The following is a 19,618-nucleotide window of genomic DNA, read 5'->3' as shown; positions in this document are numbered from 1 at the left end:
CTTTCGGGAGGCCCTCTGGAGGAACACCTTGCTGTTCTAGTTGTACTTTCCAGGGTTCCTCCCCCATCAGCCCCCACGACCCCAGGACATTTGCACTGCCCGTCCTGGCCACCATCTGACCCAGTGGGCTTTTAAGAAGTATTATTATTGGAAAACCACTCCCTTGAAATAATACCTTTGCATTTTCCTGTCTGAAGATGGAGGCAGAGAGGTGTTTCAGATGAGAAAATTGACATACAGGATGGTAGAACCACCTCATGGAACTGAAAAGAATTTCAAGGAATCTGAGAAAGAAGGCGTGTTAGAGATCATCTAGTCCCGTCCCTTCTTTTTATCCAGTCCTTTTATTTTACAGGTAAAAAAGCCTGAGGCCCAGAAACACTAAATGACTTTCTCAAGGTCTTACAGCGGGTTGGTGGCCTGGCCGGAGCCCAGGCCTCTCAACTCCCAGCCAATCCACCGCGTAGCTTTCTTACACCTTCTCTGCATGTTTCCTAAAGATACTAAGAGGTGACGGATGTACTAATCCCTTTAGGATTCCATCTCAGTGTCACCCCGTCTTCACAGTTAGAGTGTCTGTCATAAGTCAGCCTGAAGTCCGCTGCAGCTTCAGCTCTCAGGTTCTTCCCAAGAAGACCCTACCCCAGGCCGTGAGGCCCTAAGGAGGACAATAGTAGGACCCCCTCCTGCAGTTTTTTTCACTAGACTCCTGATAGATATTTGATACAAATCACTAAACAGCATGATAAATAATACCACTTATCACCTGGAAAATGGGAAGAGACGTCACGGATTGGTGCCCAAATTTTGCAGTAATGGAATTAAACAATCTTGATTAGACTGGCATGTCTCTGGAGTGCCTCTCACATAAAAGCCCAGTCTGGGGCTCCTCTGAACACAGCACCACGACTTAGTCCTCCCCCCTTTTACGTGTCTCCTTAATGAGACCGTCCGAGGGATGAGCCCCACCTTTCTCGTCCACACAGCTTCCTCCCTGGATTGGAGACTCACTGGCCAGACCTTCCTCATCTGGTCTGTCTGAGCTGGCAGCCATTGGTCCTTTTTAAAGATTTAACAGTGCCTTTATTACCTTATTAAGGTCTTTTTTCTCCTCCCAAATTCATGCGTGTTGGGAAGGGGTGGGACGGGGGAATAAATCCCCAAGTGTTTCGATGAACCAGAACCGACCAGGCCACGGTTACAGTCGGGTGTCAGATGACATTTATCTCAGTCCGTTAACACTTCAGCAAACTTCTGTTTGTCTAGCTTTAACAAAAATGGATACAGATTTTTCGAGTGGAAAAACATATTTTCTTAATTTCTTTTCCCTCGACCCTGTCAGTAAGCGTTTTTGAGCGATGCCAGGAGTCAGCACTGAGTTAGGTTCTGGTGAGCAAATCCCACCCTCAGACCAGAGGCAGAGGCTACTATAACCCAGGGGTGGAGACAGAGCTCTGATAAAGGAGAAAAACCACCATAAGGGAACAATTTGGGGGGGGGGAAAGAGTACAGAGAATAAAATCAAAACAGTACTGAAATTTAAAGGAGGCTTCTGGATTTGAAATAGAACAGTGCAGAGCGCACCTAGGCTTAGCATTTTTTGCTCATAAATTGGCATTCCTTTGCACACATTTTAGAAATTAATACAGAAAAGTGTAAGGAAGAAAATGTAAATTACTTTTACCACCCAGAGACAACCATTATTGTTGGGTGTTTTTTCCCAGACTTTTCTCTATATTTTTTTAATTTATATAATGGAGGTCAAATCCATCCAATTTTGTTTCCTAAAGTTTTGTTCTGTTTGGTTTTACCACCTAACAAGCGTTTCCCATTTTATTACAAATCTCCCTACACATTATTTTAATAGCTGCACTATATTCCGTCTTACAGGCCATATCGTATTTTATTTAGCCATTTTCTACTCCTGGATGATAGATATGAACATACTCTAATAGGAACCCACATTCATGGGTTTTCCTGTAAAAATCATCATTACAGATTTCTAATGGCTAAAATTACTCATTCGGCACACCTAAAGCCTTGGCTAAAAAATACTGATTTAGAGGTGAAACACAGACACCTTACCAATGAGGTCCTGCGTCTGGCCGTGTCATAGACAAGCGTACAACTCTTCCTTAGAGAAGCGGCCCCCCTTCACTTTCTTGTCTCTGTTGTAGGTCATATATTTGACACCAGGAGAGAAAACACGGAAGACACAGAGACAGCTTTCACTGCCTAGACTTCCCTTTAGCGACACTTCTTAGCGCACGCATCTCCTCCATTGGAATTTCCTCAAAGATCCACTAGCATTTCAGGTTACTGCAAAGTGTGGGCGTTCTGTGAAGCTGACCCGTCACGTCTGAATAGTTTTCATATTCTTTCTTTGTAATGTGTGATAATCAAGCCTCCAGTTTGGTCTAAGATGTTTAAAAATCATCTTCAGAGTTGAATTCTCAGCCTTTAAATGTCCAGCGTATCACTGGGTTGGTTCAATGTCCATGAAAAAGAAGCAGTTTTATTTTCCGTTTTTTTTTTTTTTCTTTTTCAGTGTGAATATGGTATAGAGTTTTGAAGTGTATTTATTTTAATGTAAATTGCTTAGTTGCAGTATAGAGGAGAATGGCTCTTTCCGGACCAAGGAAGCAGTGTTGAAGGCCAAACTTAATTAGAATCTTCAACAGCTTAGAAGATGGAAAAGTTGTTTTGGGAGACAGGACAGCTCTGATCTATTAGATGAAATCATTTGTGGCATCATTTTCTCCCCAGAATAATCATTTGTCACTGATAAGTGCAAACGATACGTAAATTCTTAGGAAAGAAAAATCTTTCACGTAGGCTGTGTCAACACAGTGACAAAATAACTAATTAAAAGGTGAGAAGCTCAAAGTAACCAGCTATCCACATGACACCTGACAACTATTTTAACAGATGGTTTTAGCTGAGTGGGCCAGGGTTGTGGCATCATGTGGCAACTGGCCACAAATGTACTTGATCTTCTATACTTCACATGGCTCTGGTACACTTGCCCCCCGCTATATATAAAACCAACAAGTGAAAATGTGGATTCATTTTAAAGAAATATTTTGGGCATGTGGGTATTTGTTTCACAGAGATATTTGCCTCCAGATTCCTTTCTCTAGTAAGGTGATGAATTTAAAATGCCTGTTTATTTGGAGGCATTGCATTTACACTTCGTTTATTGTATAAAGCAAATTACCGTGAAGTTTTGGCACTTGACCCAAAGGCCAAAAGTTGGCTTGAAAGAACTTTGGACAGTAGAAACACCAGACCCCCGGGGCGTGGGGAGGGGAAACGCTGTGCTACCATTTAACACACGTCCCTGGCACTTATTTTATCAAATCGGAGAGTGTAAGAGCTCAGAGTTACCATTAGTCCCACTCCCTCGGTTTGTGGTGAGGCAGCTAAGGAGGAATGAGGATCACGGATGCCCAGCGCCGGGCAACAAGCCATCAATGGGCTAGCCAAGCTGGGAACCTCAGTTCCTGACTACCCCATCCCAGGTACCTGTACCATCACATCACTCGGGGCAGCTAACCCTGGGCTAGGAGGGGAGCTCTCGGGGGAGGCAGTACCCACTAAAGACCAGCTAATCAACCCAAGACCATAGGAGGCATTCCTGTGATGTGACAAAGCTGGTCTAGGCGTGGCTTATGGAATCAATCCACCTGCTAGACAGCTACATCTCATACACGTGTGTCTTTTATCTTCTTTTCGGAGCCTCAAGGAAGGTTCAGATCAATGGTTTCCATCACAGGTTTACCTAGCCTTTTCGATTTCAGGCCAGTTAGTAACCCCTTCCCTGACACCAGCCTCTCTGTTCGTCAAGGAGTCTAATGAAGTATTGTGAACCCAGGCTTTTGTTTTTCTGCAAGATATGTTGTAAAAGTTGTCTTCTGCCTCTCAGAAGGAAGCCTTTCTCAAGGGAATTGAAAAGATTAATTAGTGACCTTTCAACTCTGTTACAGTAAGATGAATACATTGCAAATAAAAGTAGAAACATTTACCTTACAGCTGTGGAATCTGTTAATATACACCATGAACCTTCAAAGCACTTCCTGCCAAGACTGGGCGAGAGCTTGAATTTTTCACTACTTGAGGGGTGGGTGGGGATTGTTCGGCTCTCGGATATGTGCAATGGATTCAGAGATTGGAAATACACAGCATAAAACTGCAACCGTAAAATCATATTTTATAAATTAAAACTGTGTTTACTTAACTGCGACTACTGTTCAGACTTTATTCAGAAATCCTTTTTATAGGTTTTCTTAGCAAAAAAAAAAAGAATTATTCCATACCTATGGATAAGGTCTCAATCTTCTGTATGTATGTTTTATTAATATGTAAATATTTAGATTTTTTTAAGATTACTATGTTCTTTAAAAAATATTCAACACAAGGCTAGTTGTGAAAATGGTGTATAACACGTGCTGTGATATCAATTTCCAAGACGCCCTTTATGTCTGTTCTGGAAGAATACAATAAATTACTTTAATTGAACGCGCCTGTCTCCTGCCTGTGTGCCTACCCTCCTGCCTTTATGAAGTGGAGACAATGCCAGCCATTAATTAAAAGGTATTTATTAGTACTCTGGTGATCTTATGCAGAAAGTTTTCTCTCCGTATGAAGTTAATTTTAAAAATTAAACCAACGAACCAGATTGCCACCAGAAAGAGTGTCTTGGAATGCATTAAGTCACAGGCTCCGCCTGGAAGTTAGATCAGTGGCAGGTCCCACAGTAACACTTGAGAAGTAGTGATATGCTTGAAGCCTAATTTTAACTGAATTAAGCTTCACTTAAAAGGCTAAGCCCTGCTTCTATGGAAACAACACATCAGAAGGACAAATCAATCTTCTCTAACGCAAAGTGGCTGTTCAAACCTAATTGCTTTATTCTCCTCTCTGAACACAGGGGGGCGCTACTCCTCGTGGGGACTTGCCCCCTCCTGCCTCCAAAGGCACCCCGGGCTGGCCGGCCAGCTCTGTCGGGGCTTTGGCTCGGGGTCTGCGTCTTGGGCCCTCCTTCTGTGGAGGCATTGGCGCTGAGCCAGTCTACAGCTGGGGGGAGTGCAGTAGTCGCGGGTGAGAAAGCAGCCGGACTGCAGGAGAGAAGGTGACAGGGTGAACTGCTTGCAAAGAGAGAAAATCTAAACTACTGCCAGCTAGAGTCTTCCACGCACGCGCAGCCCTTGGAAGCTGGGGGCCTGGCACCAGCCTGCCCCTCCTGCTGTAATCCCCCCAGGGCTTGGTGCGGCCCTTGGTGCGGGGAAATTATTTGTATTATTGTATTATTGCCACATCACATGATTTGGCCCCAGGCCCCCGGGATGCCCTTGCTCCCACTCGCTGGCAAGGATCTGTGCCTCGTATGTCGCCTGGCTAACACCCTGAAGGGCTTTTCTCATCCAGTGGGAGGGGACCCAGTCTTACCCGCAGAAGGGGCACCATTTGCATTCTCGTAGAATAAGAGCGCACACACCTGCCTCAGGTGTTTCCCCTCCTACAGGCCCAGCCTTAAAACCAAGTGACAGGGGGACGGCGGCTGACTCATTTCCCAGCTGCACCCCGAGTCCAGCTCAAGCATTTACTGAACACCCACTGTCGGTAGATGCTGCGTCGGTTTAGCACAGCCGGGGTTGCGATGCAAGGGACGAGGGCTGACGCTGGGGAGGTCTGTCGGCCTGGTGCTATCCACGCCAGGCCTTATGGACCATCCCGAGAAGCTGGGAGCGCGCAGGGGCCGCTGAAGCATTCTGAGTAAGAGGTCCAATCAGAGTCACAGGCTCTCTTGATTGGTCTGGCTGAAGTCTGGGACGTTAACTGGAGGGGGCCCAGCCTAGAGCAGGGAGTCCCATTAAGAAGCCGAGGGAATAGCTAGAGATGAATGAAGAGGACAAAGCCCCACGTGCTGGAGCACGGGAGGACCAACAAGACTTGGAGATGCACTAGCTCGGGGTGGAGGAGGGAGGAGGTGTGGAAGCCGACACCCAGGTCTCTGGCTGGAGAATCGTGCTGGTGTTATTGGCGCTCCCGAGACTGGGAAGACGGCGGGGAGGGGCGACTTGGAGAAAGATGACGGACAAGTTCAGGTGCACACGGGCTCCTCCATCCCTTCCTTCACCGAGTGGTCACTGAACATTCTGGGTCTGCCTGGTACTGTTCTCGGGTCCAGGAGCACAGCTGTGAGCCCCGGGGAAACACCAGCAACATAAGGCCTGTTGAGTTCCTGAACGAGAGGAGGGAACTGAAACTGGGTAGCTTTGTCCCAAGCTAGAGTCGATCAAGATTTGAAGCCCCATTCATTCCGCATAATTGAAGTGTGAACTAAACGGCATCATCACAGAGCTCACACGTAGACCCCAGTCTCCATCAAGCCACAGTCTTTTCGTCCCTTCGGGTCACTTACCACACTCTGAAATTGTCTTTTTTTTTTTTTTTTTTTTTCCGGTACATGGGCCTCTCACTGTTGCGGCCTCTCCCGTTGCGGAGCACAGGCTCCGGACGCGCAGGCTCAGTAGCCATGGCTCACGGGCCCAGCCGCTCCGCGGCATGTGGGATCTTCCCGGACCGGGGCACGAACCCGTGTCCCCTGCATCGGCAGGCGGACTCTCAACCACTGCGCCACCAGGGAAGCCCCTCTTTGCTTATTTATGTGTTTACTATCTGGTTTTTCTCTGGAATCTAAGCATCGTGATGTCAGGGATCTTATCTTTAAGGCCACTTAAAGATTAAAGATGTTTCCTTGGGGAAAACATGTTTTTAGGAGCCCCGACTCCCCATCGTCCCCAGCAGAGGTGAACTAGGACAGACATTACCCTCTCCCTCTTCCGTGTCTCGTAGCCTTAGATCACGTGCACCTCCTTTGTCCCTATGTCGACACTCCTCAGAAATGCTGGCGAAACCGTGTCCATAAATCTGCCAGAGAGATACTGGGTGCATTCCATGAGAATCCGGTAACTCTAATGATTCAGAGCAAAGCTTTGAATTTACACAAACAAACTCCTTTTGCATTTTGTGACCTCTCAAAGCACGCTATTGATCATTTCCCCTAAAATATATATATTATATATGTGTTTATTATTTATTTCCGTTTTGTTATCAGTGAAATTAAACAAATGTCAAGAGTCATAACGGAAAAGCCGAAGACCAGTCTAGAAATGGTTCCCGTGTGGGACAACCCACAGCACACTGTGCTTTACACACACTGATGCTCCAAATAGACCCGACACTTAAGGGCCTTTTTAATTGCGTTTTACTTTTTTGCCATTTTTATCTGTTAATGCTGAGAAATTGAAGGACATTTTAAACCTAAACTTTGAAACTAAGCTCCTTCAGCTAATTCCTTTAAAACGCCTTCCAAAAATGAAGCTGATTGTGAGTGTGTTAAAAAGAAGGGCTGGGGCTTCCCTGGTGGCGCAGTGGTTGAGAGTCCACCTGCCGATGCAGGGGACATGGGTTCGTGCCCCGGTCCGGGAAGATCCCACGTGCCACGGAGCGGCTGGGCCCGTGAGCCATGGCCGCTGAGCCTGCGCGTCTGGAGCCTGTGCTCCGCAACGGGAGAGGCCACAACAGTGAGAGGCCCGCGTACCGCAAAAAAAAAAAAAAAAAAAAAAAAAAGAGCTGATCGGAAACAAGCTCTCCTGAACTCCAGGTGTGCATACTCTCCACCAAGGTGCCACCCAGATTCAAAACGTGGAGGGCCCTGGATGTGAATATGGAGCAAAAACTCAATCTTACAAAGGAAATTTGAGCATCCTAAATTGGTTCAATGAAGTGGTGGACCAACTGCACATTCCGGTAGAACTCATAACAGCCTAGTAGTGGGTGGGTGGTCCAGGGCGGTGGTAGGCAGCTCTGCTCCATGTGGTCATCTGGAAACCCAGTTACATCCACCTTATGGTTCTGCCACCCCTGGGAGACATCCTCATCCATGTGGTCAAAGCTGGCTCACCAGCCTAAATCTATAATGAAGACTATGGGAAGGGGAATAAGAGTGGAGGGGAACTTCAAGAGAACTGAAAACATCTGAGCTCACAAAGACTTGTACACAAATGTTCAGAGCAGCCTTATTCATAGTAGCCAAAAGTTGGAAACTTGAGTGCCCATCAACTGAGGAATGGATAAACAAAATGTGGTATATCCATGCAGTGGAATATTATTCGGCAATTAAAGAAAATGAAGTACTGATACATGCTAACATGGATGAACCTTGAGAACATTATGCTAAGTGAAAGAAACTAGATACAAAGGCCACATATACTATGATTCCATTTATATGAAACGTCCAGATTAGGCAAGTCCATAGAGACAGAAAGTAATTAGCGGTTGCCCAGGGCCAGGATGAGGAGCGGTAATGGGAAGTGACTGCTAATGGGTGCAGGGTTTCCCTTTGGAATGACAACTATGTTCTAAAATCAGATAGTGGTGATGGCTGTGCAACTCTGAATATATTAAAAACCACTGACTTGTATAATTTAAAAGGGCAAGTTTTATAGTATGTGAATTATAGCTCAATAAAGCTGTTAAAAAATTATAGTTAAGTTGGACCCTCTTACCTTACTCTCTGTGTGACAATTAATTCCAGATATTTCAAGGATTTAAATAATAAAAATGCTAGAAAATAATAAAATTATATAAATTATATATTATATAAATTTTTATATAATATACAGATTTTATATATTATATAAATTATATAAAAATACTAGAAATTTTGTAATTAATATTTATATAAGCTTGAGAAGGGAAAGGATTTCTCAAACGTGATGCCATAGGAAGAAATGATCAAGTAAAAATTAATTAAAAATTTTAAATCATACTTCAAAAGTTTTACAAAGGTAAACAGCAAGTGACAAAATGAGAAAAACATTTGCAGGATAAATCTTTTAAGAAAGAAGATACCTATCATATATCCAACTCTTACAAATCAAATGTCCAATAAACATTAAAATGCTAAAATTAAACCAAGAAATGCAAATTAAAACAGTAGTAAGAAAATTTCAGTTATTCAGTTGGAAAATATTGAAAGAAAGGTAGCACCAGTGTTTTTTTATGATGAAGGGAACTGTTAGTTACTACTAATAGGCATGTTAACTGGTACAATATTTCTGAGGGCAGCTTGCCAGTAAATATTAAATTTGTTTAAACCTTTTGAGCCAGCAACTTTACTTGAAGGAATTTATCTGGAAGAAATAAAGATTTGTCCAAAGATCAAGCTACAGGGTGTTCATCACCACATTGTTCAATATTTTTAAAAATTAAAATGATTTACATGTCAACAATAGTTTAAACCATAATACATCCTTAAATCAGAATACTGTACAGTCATTTTCTGAATTAAGACTTAAATATAAGACACAACACCATAAAACTCCTAGAAGAGGACACAGGCAAAACATTCTCTGACATAAATCATACCAATGTTTTCTTAGGTCAGTCTCCCAAGGCAGTAGAAATAGAGGCGAAAATAAACAAATGGGACCTAATCAAACTTGCAAGCTTTTGCATAGCAAAAGGAACCATAAACAAAATGAAAAGACAACCTACGAAATGGGAGAATATATTTGCAGATGATGTGACAAACGAGGGCTTAATTTGCAAAATACAACTCAACAACAAGAAAACAACCCAACTGAAAAATGGGAAGAAGACCTAAATAGACATTTCTCCAAAGACATACAGTTGGCCAACACGCACATGAAAAGCTGCTCAACATCACTAATTATTAGAGAAATGCAAATCAAAACTACAATGAGGTACCACCTCACACCAGTCAGAATGGCCATCTTTAATAAATCTACAAATAACAAATGCTGGAGAAGGTGTGGAGAAAAGGGAACCCTCCTATATGGTTGGTGGGAATGTAAATTGGTGCAGCCACTATGGAGAACAGTATGGAGGTTCCTCAAAAAACTAAAAAGAGTTGCCATATGATCCAGCAATCCCACTCCTGGGCATATACCCAGACAACACTATAACTCAAAAAGATACATGCACCCCTATGTTCATAGCAGCACTATTCACAAGAGCCAAGACATGGAAACAACCTAAACGTCCATCAGCAGATGAATGGGTAAAGAAGATGTGGTAATATATACAATGGAATACTACTCAGTCATAAAAAAGAATGAAATAATGCCATTTGCAGCAACATGGATGGACCTAGAGATTACCATACCAAGTCAGTCAAAAAGAGAAAGACAAATACCATATGATATCATTTATATGTGAAATCTAAAATATGATACAAATGAACTTATTTACAAATCAGAAACAGAATCACGGACATAGAGAACAGACTTGTGGTTGCCAAGGGGGAGAGAGGTGGGGAAGGGATGGACTGGGAGTTTGGGATTAGCAGATGCAAACTATTATATATAGGATGGATGAACAACAAGTCGTACTGTAGAGCACAGGGAACTATATTCAATATCCTGTGATAAACCATAATGGAAAGAATATGAAAAAGAATGCACATATATATATATGTGTGTATAACTGAATCACTTTGCTGTACAGCAGAAATTAACACAACTATACTTCAAGAAAATAAAAAAAAAAAGGATACTGCACAGCCATTTTCAGTGGTGTACACAGAGATCACCAGTCAATTGATTGAAAAAGGCAGGTCACAGAACAATAGGTACTTTAGGATCTTTTGGTTTTTTTAATAACTGAACCCAAAAAAAAGTCTAAGAGGACATGCACCCAACTATTGATGGCTATGTGTGAATAGTGAGATTATGGGTACTTTAAATTTTTCTTCCTGTTTTTTACCTCAATTAATTTTCCTGTAATGAATATGTGTTGCTTTTGCAATGAAAAGTTATTTTTTAAACATTTTAGTAATGTAAAAAAATGTTTATAGCATGGAGAAATGTTCACAATATATTTGCTATTAAATAGCATGTTCAGCCTGATCATACTTTTTTTTTTTTTTTTTTTGTGGTACGCGGGCCTCTCACTGTTGTGGCCTCTCCCTTTGCGGCGCACAGGCTCCGGACGCGCAGGCCCCTCTGATCATACTTTTTTAATTTCAGAAACTCATTTATTTTTATAAAGTTAGTTTAATGGGGCTTCCCTGGTGGCGCAGTGGTTGAGAGTCCGCCTGCCGATGCAGGGGACGCGGGTTCGTGTCCCCGTCCGGGAAGATCCCACATGCCGCGGAGCGGCTGGGCCCGTGAGCCATGGCCGCTGAGCCTGCGCGTCCGGAGCCTGTGCTCCGCAAAGGGAGAGGCCACAACAGTGAGAGGCCCGCGTACCGCAAAAAAAAAAAAAAAAAAAAAAAAGTTAGTTTAATGGTCATTGTGTGTAACTACAGACAAATTGCAGCATGTCCAAAACTATACCGACATCAACAACCTCCTACACCTTTAAAAAGTTATAGATGATGTATCACCCATTGGCCTGATCACATTCAGTAAAAGAAATATTTATACACATGCACAGAAAAAAAGAATAGAAGTTGTTAAGAGTTGTTAGCTCTGGGTGGTAGAATAATATGTGATTTAAAAAAATTATTTGTGTAAGTTTTCTAAAATAAACACTTATCATTTTCTAAAATGAAAAAAATAAAGGTAAAGGAAGAAAAGGCTCAGTGGTCTTTGTATTTGTATGTCATGCGCACTGTTTGGATACTGTTAGGAATGCCTGAAATATCGATGTAAAGTCTTGTAATACAGGCTTCCAAAGTATTATAAAAGCTCCAAAAACTTCAGCTTGTTACTCTAATAATACGTACATTTGAACTGATTTACAGGGCTCTGGAAGTTAATGCTTTACTTTGAAGGGGGGAAAATCATTCTGCAGCTTAACAGGAAAAGGATATCCTCTTTGCAGCTTGAAAGGAAACCAGAGCTGATGATTTATAAAAAATGTATTAGTTGCAAGATAAGAGACCCATCTGAGGTCTAAGTGCATTTGACACATCAGTTCAAAAAACAATTCCGCCAGGGCCTTTGGGATTTGGGGAGAATGGCTACCTAAGAAAAAGCAAACGGGTGGGTTCCTATAACAAATGAAACTGAGACACAGGCAGCAAGACTACGACAGTCTTCACTCACATGCTTATCCCTCTGTGCAAGGTGACAGGGACCTAACCGGAGACGTGCTTTGGAAAACAGATTGAAGGCTGTCAGGCCCACAGGTACTGCCCACTCTCTGTGAATACCAGCCGACACGTATTGGACACAGAGTCCAGGCCAGGCACTGTTCTCATGCTTTAAAGTCCAGTTTAATTCATGTAGTCCACAAAGCCATCCTGTGAAGGAACTACTGCGGTTATCCCAATTGAACAGATGAAAAACGTGAGGCTGTTTGTTCCAGTTCACTAAGGAGTCGTTTTTAGCCAAGACTTGAGTCCAGGGAGTGTGACTCCAGGTCGCATTCATCTAGACATTCAGTAAAGTGTTCAGAATAACCCCGGTGAAAGTCCAGGCCTGTCTGAGTTGCCTTTACCATGCCCTTTATACTTTAGTTTGCACAAAAGCATTGAACCAGAAATGATAACACTGTCCTAAGTATTTTACAGGTAAGAATTCAGTGGATCTCCGTTCTAAGCCTGGAAGTACTACTATTATCCTCCCCATTTTACAGATGCGGAGACTGGGTTACAGAGAGCTTAACTAACTTGCCCAAAGAGCTAATAACTGGCAGAGCCAGGATTCAAACGCAGGCATTCTGACCTAGAGCCCATGCTTCTAATCTCTGTGCTACAGGACGTACGTCTGTGTACATGTCTTGGATGTTTGTTCTATGTCAGGCCTTGTTTTAAGTGTTTTAATTGAATCATCTCGTTTGAAATATCCCCAACACACTGTCAGAAAGAGCCGGGGAAGTAGCTAGTGTCTTAACCTGACAACAGGTTCTTTGTTAAAAGGTTTCCAAAAGCACATAGCAAAGTGGTCAACAGAGGGAGTTTTGTAATCAGAATGACCACGGTTTAAATACTGGCTCTACCATTTACTAAGCTCGGTTATCTTTCTATCCCTAATTTCCTCCCCCTCTCCACTGTCCATCCGCCCACCAAAAGAATTAGAGGAGACAGACTGAAATGGAGGTCAGACTATCCCCAGCATAATGAAAGCCACTGATAGCCCCTCACTTCGGTGGGGAGACATTTGCTGCAGGTGGCAGGGCTGGGGAAGCCGGAAGGGCGTGATGCCCCAAATCAATTGTTCTCGGAGTGTGATTCCCCAGACCGGCAGCATCAGCATCACCTGGGAACTTGTTAGAGCTGCAAAACCTCCAGCCCCGCCCCGGACCTGCTGACCCAGCAGCTCCTGGGTGAGGCCCGGTGCCTTTGAACACGGCCTACAGGCCAACCAGACGCACAGGAAAGTTTGGAAGCCACAGTCCTAGGAGACCTGGGCAGTATGGCAAGGCCCCAACCTCAGAGCACGACATGGATGACCAGTAACTTGTGACTACGGATAACAATGTGAATTCGCTCCCTTAGTGCGTCAGAGCAGATTCAAAGCTTTCCCTGTGATAGCATCACTTCCCCTTGCATTCTCATTGGAGAGAACGGGAAGGCATTACAGAAGCAACCGGAAGTACCAGTTCCCCAGTGACTGGTGGAGGCGGGACAAGCGTAGGGAAAAGTTCAGACCCAGCCCCCTCTTTTTTGGCTGCTGGATTGAGGCCCCTAGAGGGCAGGGACTAACCCCAGAACTCTCACCTCCTTGGGCCACATACTCAGCCGGTCACTCCCTCCTAAGACCCTCTCGGCGGCTGTGTTCCTCCCCCCGGAGCTCCCCTCCGTCCCTTCCATGGTTGCCCTAGACAGTCATGTTAGCCACTCAGCAGCCCTGACCGGCACTCCGCCCTCCAGAGTGACCCCGAGCCGCACAAACAGGATGTCCAGGAGGTGGGGAAGCACCAGCTGAGAAGAAACCAAACCCACAAATCCCAAGACACTCAGCAAACCGACAGCTATTTACCAGGCCCCTACCTCAGAGGGCCCTGCACCAGGAAAGGGGACTAAAAGTACCTAGCACCTGCTTACTGCTTTTAGGGGGTAGTTGAGGAGGCAGGACATCAACCCAGCACAACTGCAGAGGCAGGACAAGCTCCAGGGGCTCTGGATACGCAGTTCCTCTAACCACCAGTAGAAAATATTCGGGGAAAAAAAAAATTCCAGAAAGTTCCAAAAAGCAAAACTTGAATTTGCCCCATGCCTGGCAACTATTTACATTGTATTAGGTATTAATTGTATTAGATGAGGTATATGCAAATACTAGGACATTTTATATAAGGGACTTGAGCATCTGAGGATTTGGGTACCCGCAGGGGTCCTGGAACCAATCCCCTGGCTGACTGTATGTATAGAGGCACGGGAGGAAATGAAGCTTGCAGCCAGGTGGTCACAAACCTTGGAAACCAGAGTAAGGAATTCCAAATTGATTCCATAGGCCAGGGTTTCCCCAGAGTGTTAGTATATTTCTCAGAATATTTTCTTGGTAGAATTTTAACAGACGTTATGGGACTGAATGAGTTCTAGTACCAAATCCAATGTGGGGAGGGGATCCCACACCAACAAGCGATTCTCGGGACACCAGCTGGGTGTCCTACAATTCAGCTCCGTTCCCACAGTGCCTACCCAGACAGCATCAGATCCCACAGGCGAGGGACTCAGTCCTAGGTGACTACCACTCAGACTCCAGGCACGAGTCCAGGTTGCCATCTATGCTCTGACCAACTGGCTATAAATCGGAGGTTGCTACAACCTTCTCAGGTTCGAGTACTTTGCTAGAGCAGCTCACAGAACTCAGAGAAACATTTTACTTACCGGATCACCAGTTTATTACGAGAGGCTGTAACTCAGGAATGGCCAGACGGAAGAGATGCACAGCGCAGGGCAGTGGGAAGGGGCTGGGAGGTTCCATGTCCTCTCCAGGCACCACTGTTGCGGCAGCTCCATGTGTTCACCAACCCAGAAGCTCTCAGAACCCCATCCTTTTGATTTTTTACGGAGGCTTCCTTACGTAGGCATAAGTGATTACATCATTGGCCGTCAGCCCCTCTCCACTGGGTGCGGGGGTGGGACTCAAAGGTGCAACCCTCCAATCACAGGGTTGGCTGCGTGGCAACCAGCTCCCCCACCCCCATCCTCAGGTGCTTCCAAAAGTCACCTCATTAGCATAACAAGAGACACCTCTGAAGCTCTCGCAAGCTCATAGGTCTTAGACATTCTGGATTGGACAGTTTCACAGGTATCTCACCTGCAGGACCTCTTCAATTGTGAATCTCTGGAGGCTGCCTTTTACAGACATTTCAATACAGAACCCTTTTTCAGAGGACGAATGCTCCATGTAACAAACTCTGTAGATTTCAGCTGGTGGGTTGGTGGGTCTGTTCCCGCTGTGATCTCCTCAGTAGCTTGTTGAGAATATGGCTTCGGAGATCTCACAGCTCCTCTGAAGCAGAAATACTGCCCCAGGTGAGTCCAATGTATCATCAAGCTTGGGACTGAGCGGTTTCCATTGCTGCAGCTGAATGCTATGGGCCAATGATGATGGGAAGGGACAGGTGGGAGGAAGAAGGAATAATAAGCATGGCTTAGACGTGGGGCCCGTGAGGGGATCTGGAGGTCACCTACAAATTGGTACTTGCCATCTACCTCTACAAGGATTCAATTACGAGCCACTGTAGCTGCTGACCTTCAACACCCCCTGAAGGGAGCTCAGGGTGAAGATCAGAAATGAGGCAGTCTGTGCTCTGGAGAAAACTGGCAGAACAGATCTTCAGATAGGTATTTTCGGGTGAAGATTTTCTGAGCCCAATTCTTGCATCTCCTCATATCTAGAAAAGCACTAAAATCCTTCATGGTGACGTCTGCACCTCATGACTAGCAGTAACCTTCACGAGACTAGCAGAAACCTTCTACAAAAAAATATGTGCTTAAAAAAAAAAAATATGTGCTTGATTTCATGTACTCCCCCTTTACCAAAATCACATATATACTGACCTTCCCCCCCAGCTCTTTGGAGCAGTTTCTCAGAGCTGTCTGAAATCCCGTCTCCCGGGCTATAGTTCTCATTTTGCCCCAAATAAAACTTAACTCACCATTCTCATGTTGTGCATGTTTTTGAGCCAACAGGAGGCAGTGAGGGGATAGGGGGGCCATGAGGGGATATGGAAACCCTGAGGGGGAGGAGAGGTACGCCGTCAGGAACAGAACAGAGATTGGAAGGAAAACCTCACTTCTTAGTAGAAACAACCCACACTTGTGGAGGGGCTCGTGGTTTACAAAGTATCTTCCAAAATACCAGCTGACCTTCTTACAACCCCATGAGGTGGTTAGGAAAATGATCTCCATTTTTCTTGGTTTAAGGAAACCAAGACTAAGTGGATAGGCACTTGTTTTTCTTTACACTGTCCCATATCTGACTGCTCTCTTCACTCTGAGCAATTGCTAGAGTGACGCGGGACCATTAGCATGCCCGGCAGCAGTGGCAGGGATGCCTGTACCAGAAGCAGGCACCGGCCCAGACCTCCCTCGGGGGCCGACCTGGCTGTGGTCACTGCCGTGCAGCCCCCGGAATGCCATTTTCCTGCCCTTTTTCCAAATCTGGTTCCCCGGCCTTCCCCCCTGCCTATTGTGTGAGCTACCCCATCTCCCTCCATACCTACCTTTTCTAAGTTAGCCAGAGTAGGTTTCCACGGCTTCTAAAAAGCTTGACTTGAATGAGAAAGGTCAAGTGTGGGCATGAACGTCCACTTCAAAATTCAAATCTTCCGCTGTGCCTGGCTGGGGCATTGAAAAATATAATGAGTTCGAGTTTAGTCTTATGATAATGTCAGTGATGAATGTTCAAGTGGGAATTTCCAGTAGGCATTTGGAGATGCAGGACTAGTGTATGGAATAGAGTTCAAGGTAGAAATATGGGTTTAGGGAACAATTCCACTGAAATCATGGATATGAATGAAATAGCTTGTAACAGGTCAAGCTGTGACAGGAAGCAACTGAAAGCACTCTGGTGATCCAAGGTGAATAGATTCGCTTGAAAAGTCCTAAGAAGAGCTTTGGGAAGAGAAGAAGCACGGCTTGGCCAAGGAAAGTGGAAAGGCAAGACATTTGAGAAGACTCTGAGGTGGATGCCGCCTATGTTTAGAGAGGCAATTTCTTAATATCGAGGGGAAAAGTAACAGTAATACAAAAAAAAAACACCTTTCACTCAACAGTATATTTGGTATGATTTTATTTTATTTTTTAAATGTATATATTTGCATCAGTCTGGAAGGATCTACATCAAAGCATTTGCAGTGCTTATCTCTGGATGCTACAATGACAATTTTTGTTTCCTTGTTTTCTTATTTTCCACATTAAGCATTCATTGATTTTTTTTCCAGATACAATTCATAAAGCATAAAATTCACCATTTTAGAAGGTACAGTTCAGTGTCCTGAGAATATTCACAAAGTTGTATGACCATCATCACTCTCTAATTGCAGAAAATTTTCATCCTTCCAAAAAGAAACCCTGTGTCCATTAGCGGTCGCTCCCCATTCCTGCCCTCCCTCCCAGCCCTAGGCAACCACGAATTACTTTCTGTCTCTATAGAGCTGTTTATTCTGCATGTTCCGTATGAATGAAATCATGCTGTATGTAGCCTTTTGCGACTGCTTTCTTTCCATCAGCATCATGTTTTCAGGGTTTATCCATGTTGTAGCTTGTGTCCGTACCTCACTGTCCCTTGTTGCCCAATAAAATTCCCTGGCACGGCTGTCCCATATGTTGTTTATCCATTCATTAGTTGCTAGACACTTGAGCTGTGTCTTTCCACCTTTCCACTACGGCAAATAATTCTGTGGTGAACATTTATGAACCAGTTTTTGTATGAATGCATGTTTTCAATTCTCCTGAGTATATACCTAGGAGTGGAACTGCTGGGCCATATCTGTTTAACTTTTGAGGCTCCACCAAAGAGTTTTCCAAAAGGTCTACACTCTTTTACATTCCCACCAGCAACGTAGGAATGTTCTGGTTACTCCACCTTCTCCCTGTAACACCTGTTCGCTTGTTAGCATCACTTTTTAGAAAGGATGGAGAAAACGTGTGCTAAGGGGGCCCAAGACCCACCTTTCTTTTCAACAAACTTAATCCTTTTTGTGATTTTTCCACAGATGAAAGGTAAAGCAGGCAAGCATTCTTCTGTAAGAATATGATAGAGAAGTTGGCATTTATTGGATTCTTATTGGCCTCTGGGAGGGTTAATGTCGAACTCTGTGCACGTATTATCCTATTGAATATTTACAGAAAACACTGAGTTTGGAACCTATTCTGGAGATGAAGAATGAGGTTTCGAGGTGAAGTGACTTGAGCGTAATGACACTGACCCAAATCCGAAATTCTTAACCATCCATTGTGACAGCTAAAAACCCGCCTCTCCTTCTGCTGAGTGTTTCTGGCTGTACACACCATGTGTCATTTCCATATTTTCCCAGGGAAAAAAAAACCTTTCTCAAGATGATTTTTCGCAAGTAAGTCAGGTACAATTTATCATACTCTTAATGCAAACATATTCTGGAGATGCAAAACCTATAGCATATGTATAAATAACTTGACTCAGCAGTGTAAACATTAATTCAATGCTTTTTTAAAAAATGAACAAGCGGGTCCCACCTTCTGCGCCCAAAACGGAGCCCGCGTTTCCGCAGAGCTGGAACTCCCGCAGCTCGGGGTCTCTTCCCTCCGCCGTCACGGAAGTGCCCCGGAGGCCGAGGGGAGGGCGGCCTCACTGAGGCTGCCGGCTCTGGAGGGGCCCCGGCGCCGGAAAAAAAAAAAAAAGAACAACCTTGTTTCTCTGAGTGATGTGATACTTCTCTCCTGCTGGATATTTTATCGGCGCATTGGTGCCAATAGGAATGGGTTCTAAAACTGATTAGCCCAGAGAAAGACTAATCAAATAAATCTCAAGTTAGCCATGCTTTCAATTTTGTTTTGCAGTGACATTTTTTTTTCCAGCTGTGCCTTATTTCCCAAAGAAAGCATGGTAGATTTTGTGTTCGAAAACACGTTCACCTCTGTGACTTCCAATGACAGCAGAACCAATTCTGTTTTGTAACTGGCCAATGTCAGCTCCTGAGATAGACCCGTGGAAGAAGAGGGATGTGAATAAGATCTGAATAAAGCATATTATTAGATCTCAAAGAGAATCAATAGAATTAAATGTCGTTTTCCTTGCCTTGCGTCAATAAAGCAATGTTGTTAGGAAGGCATTACAATCTTGTCTTGTCTTGTGGGTTTGAAAGCTTCTTTTGTTGTGGTGGGGATGGTCGATTTGCCTGAGTCGCCTGTCCTAAGGACTGATTTGTTTGGTTTTGTAACGCGTCACCCCTGCATCTGTAACTTAAGGCTCAGAACACCTAGGGAGATAAATAGATGTTATTTTCATTATCTGTGCTTTATAAATAAATTTTAACCTGGAAAGATGACATGGCCTAAGTCACACATTCAGCTGCATGTGGCAGGTTGATGCACAATTCTGGGCTGAACCTTAATCTGCTTAAAATCAGGAGAAATCTGGAAAACCACAGGCGCACCCATTATCTCTCTGCTGGTGAAATTGAGACCAGTTGGTTCAAGGGCTCTAACGGG

General features: G+C 44.2%; 1 protein-coding gene across 12 annotated transcripts in view; it reads left to right on the top strand.

Moving 5' to 3' along the window:
• BEND7 (BEN domain containing 7) overlaps window positions 1-15,849 on the top strand; it is an 89,869-nt gene extending 74,020 nt beyond the window's left edge. For 9 of the 12 annotated variants that reach the window (XM_060162095.1, XM_060162125.1, XM_060162063.1 and 6 more), the window contains one exon: window positions 4,033-4,508. In XM_060162095.1, coding sequence (XP_060018078.1) covers window positions 4,033-4,187 — 155 coding nt within the window. In that variant the 3' untranslated portion in view covers window positions 4,188-4,508. Of the gene's footprint in view, window positions 1-197; window positions 4,509-15,823 lie in introns of those variants that run through there. The other 3 variants (XM_060162104.1, XM_060162073.1, XM_060162052.1) reach the window with 3 other exon arrangements.
• Window positions 15,850-19,618: the final 3,769 nt, after the last annotated feature.

The sequence above is a fragment of the Lagenorhynchus albirostris genome, chromosome 1 (genome assembly GCF_949774975.1).
Source record: "Lagenorhynchus albirostris chromosome 1, mLagAlb1.1, whole genome shotgun sequence".
NCBI classification, from domain to species: Eukaryota; Metazoa; Chordata; class Mammalia; order Artiodactyla; family Delphinidae; genus Lagenorhynchus; species Lagenorhynchus albirostris.
The sequence above is the reverse complement of the archived record's forward strand: the minus strand, read 5'-3'. Positions and strand labels throughout refer to the sequence as shown.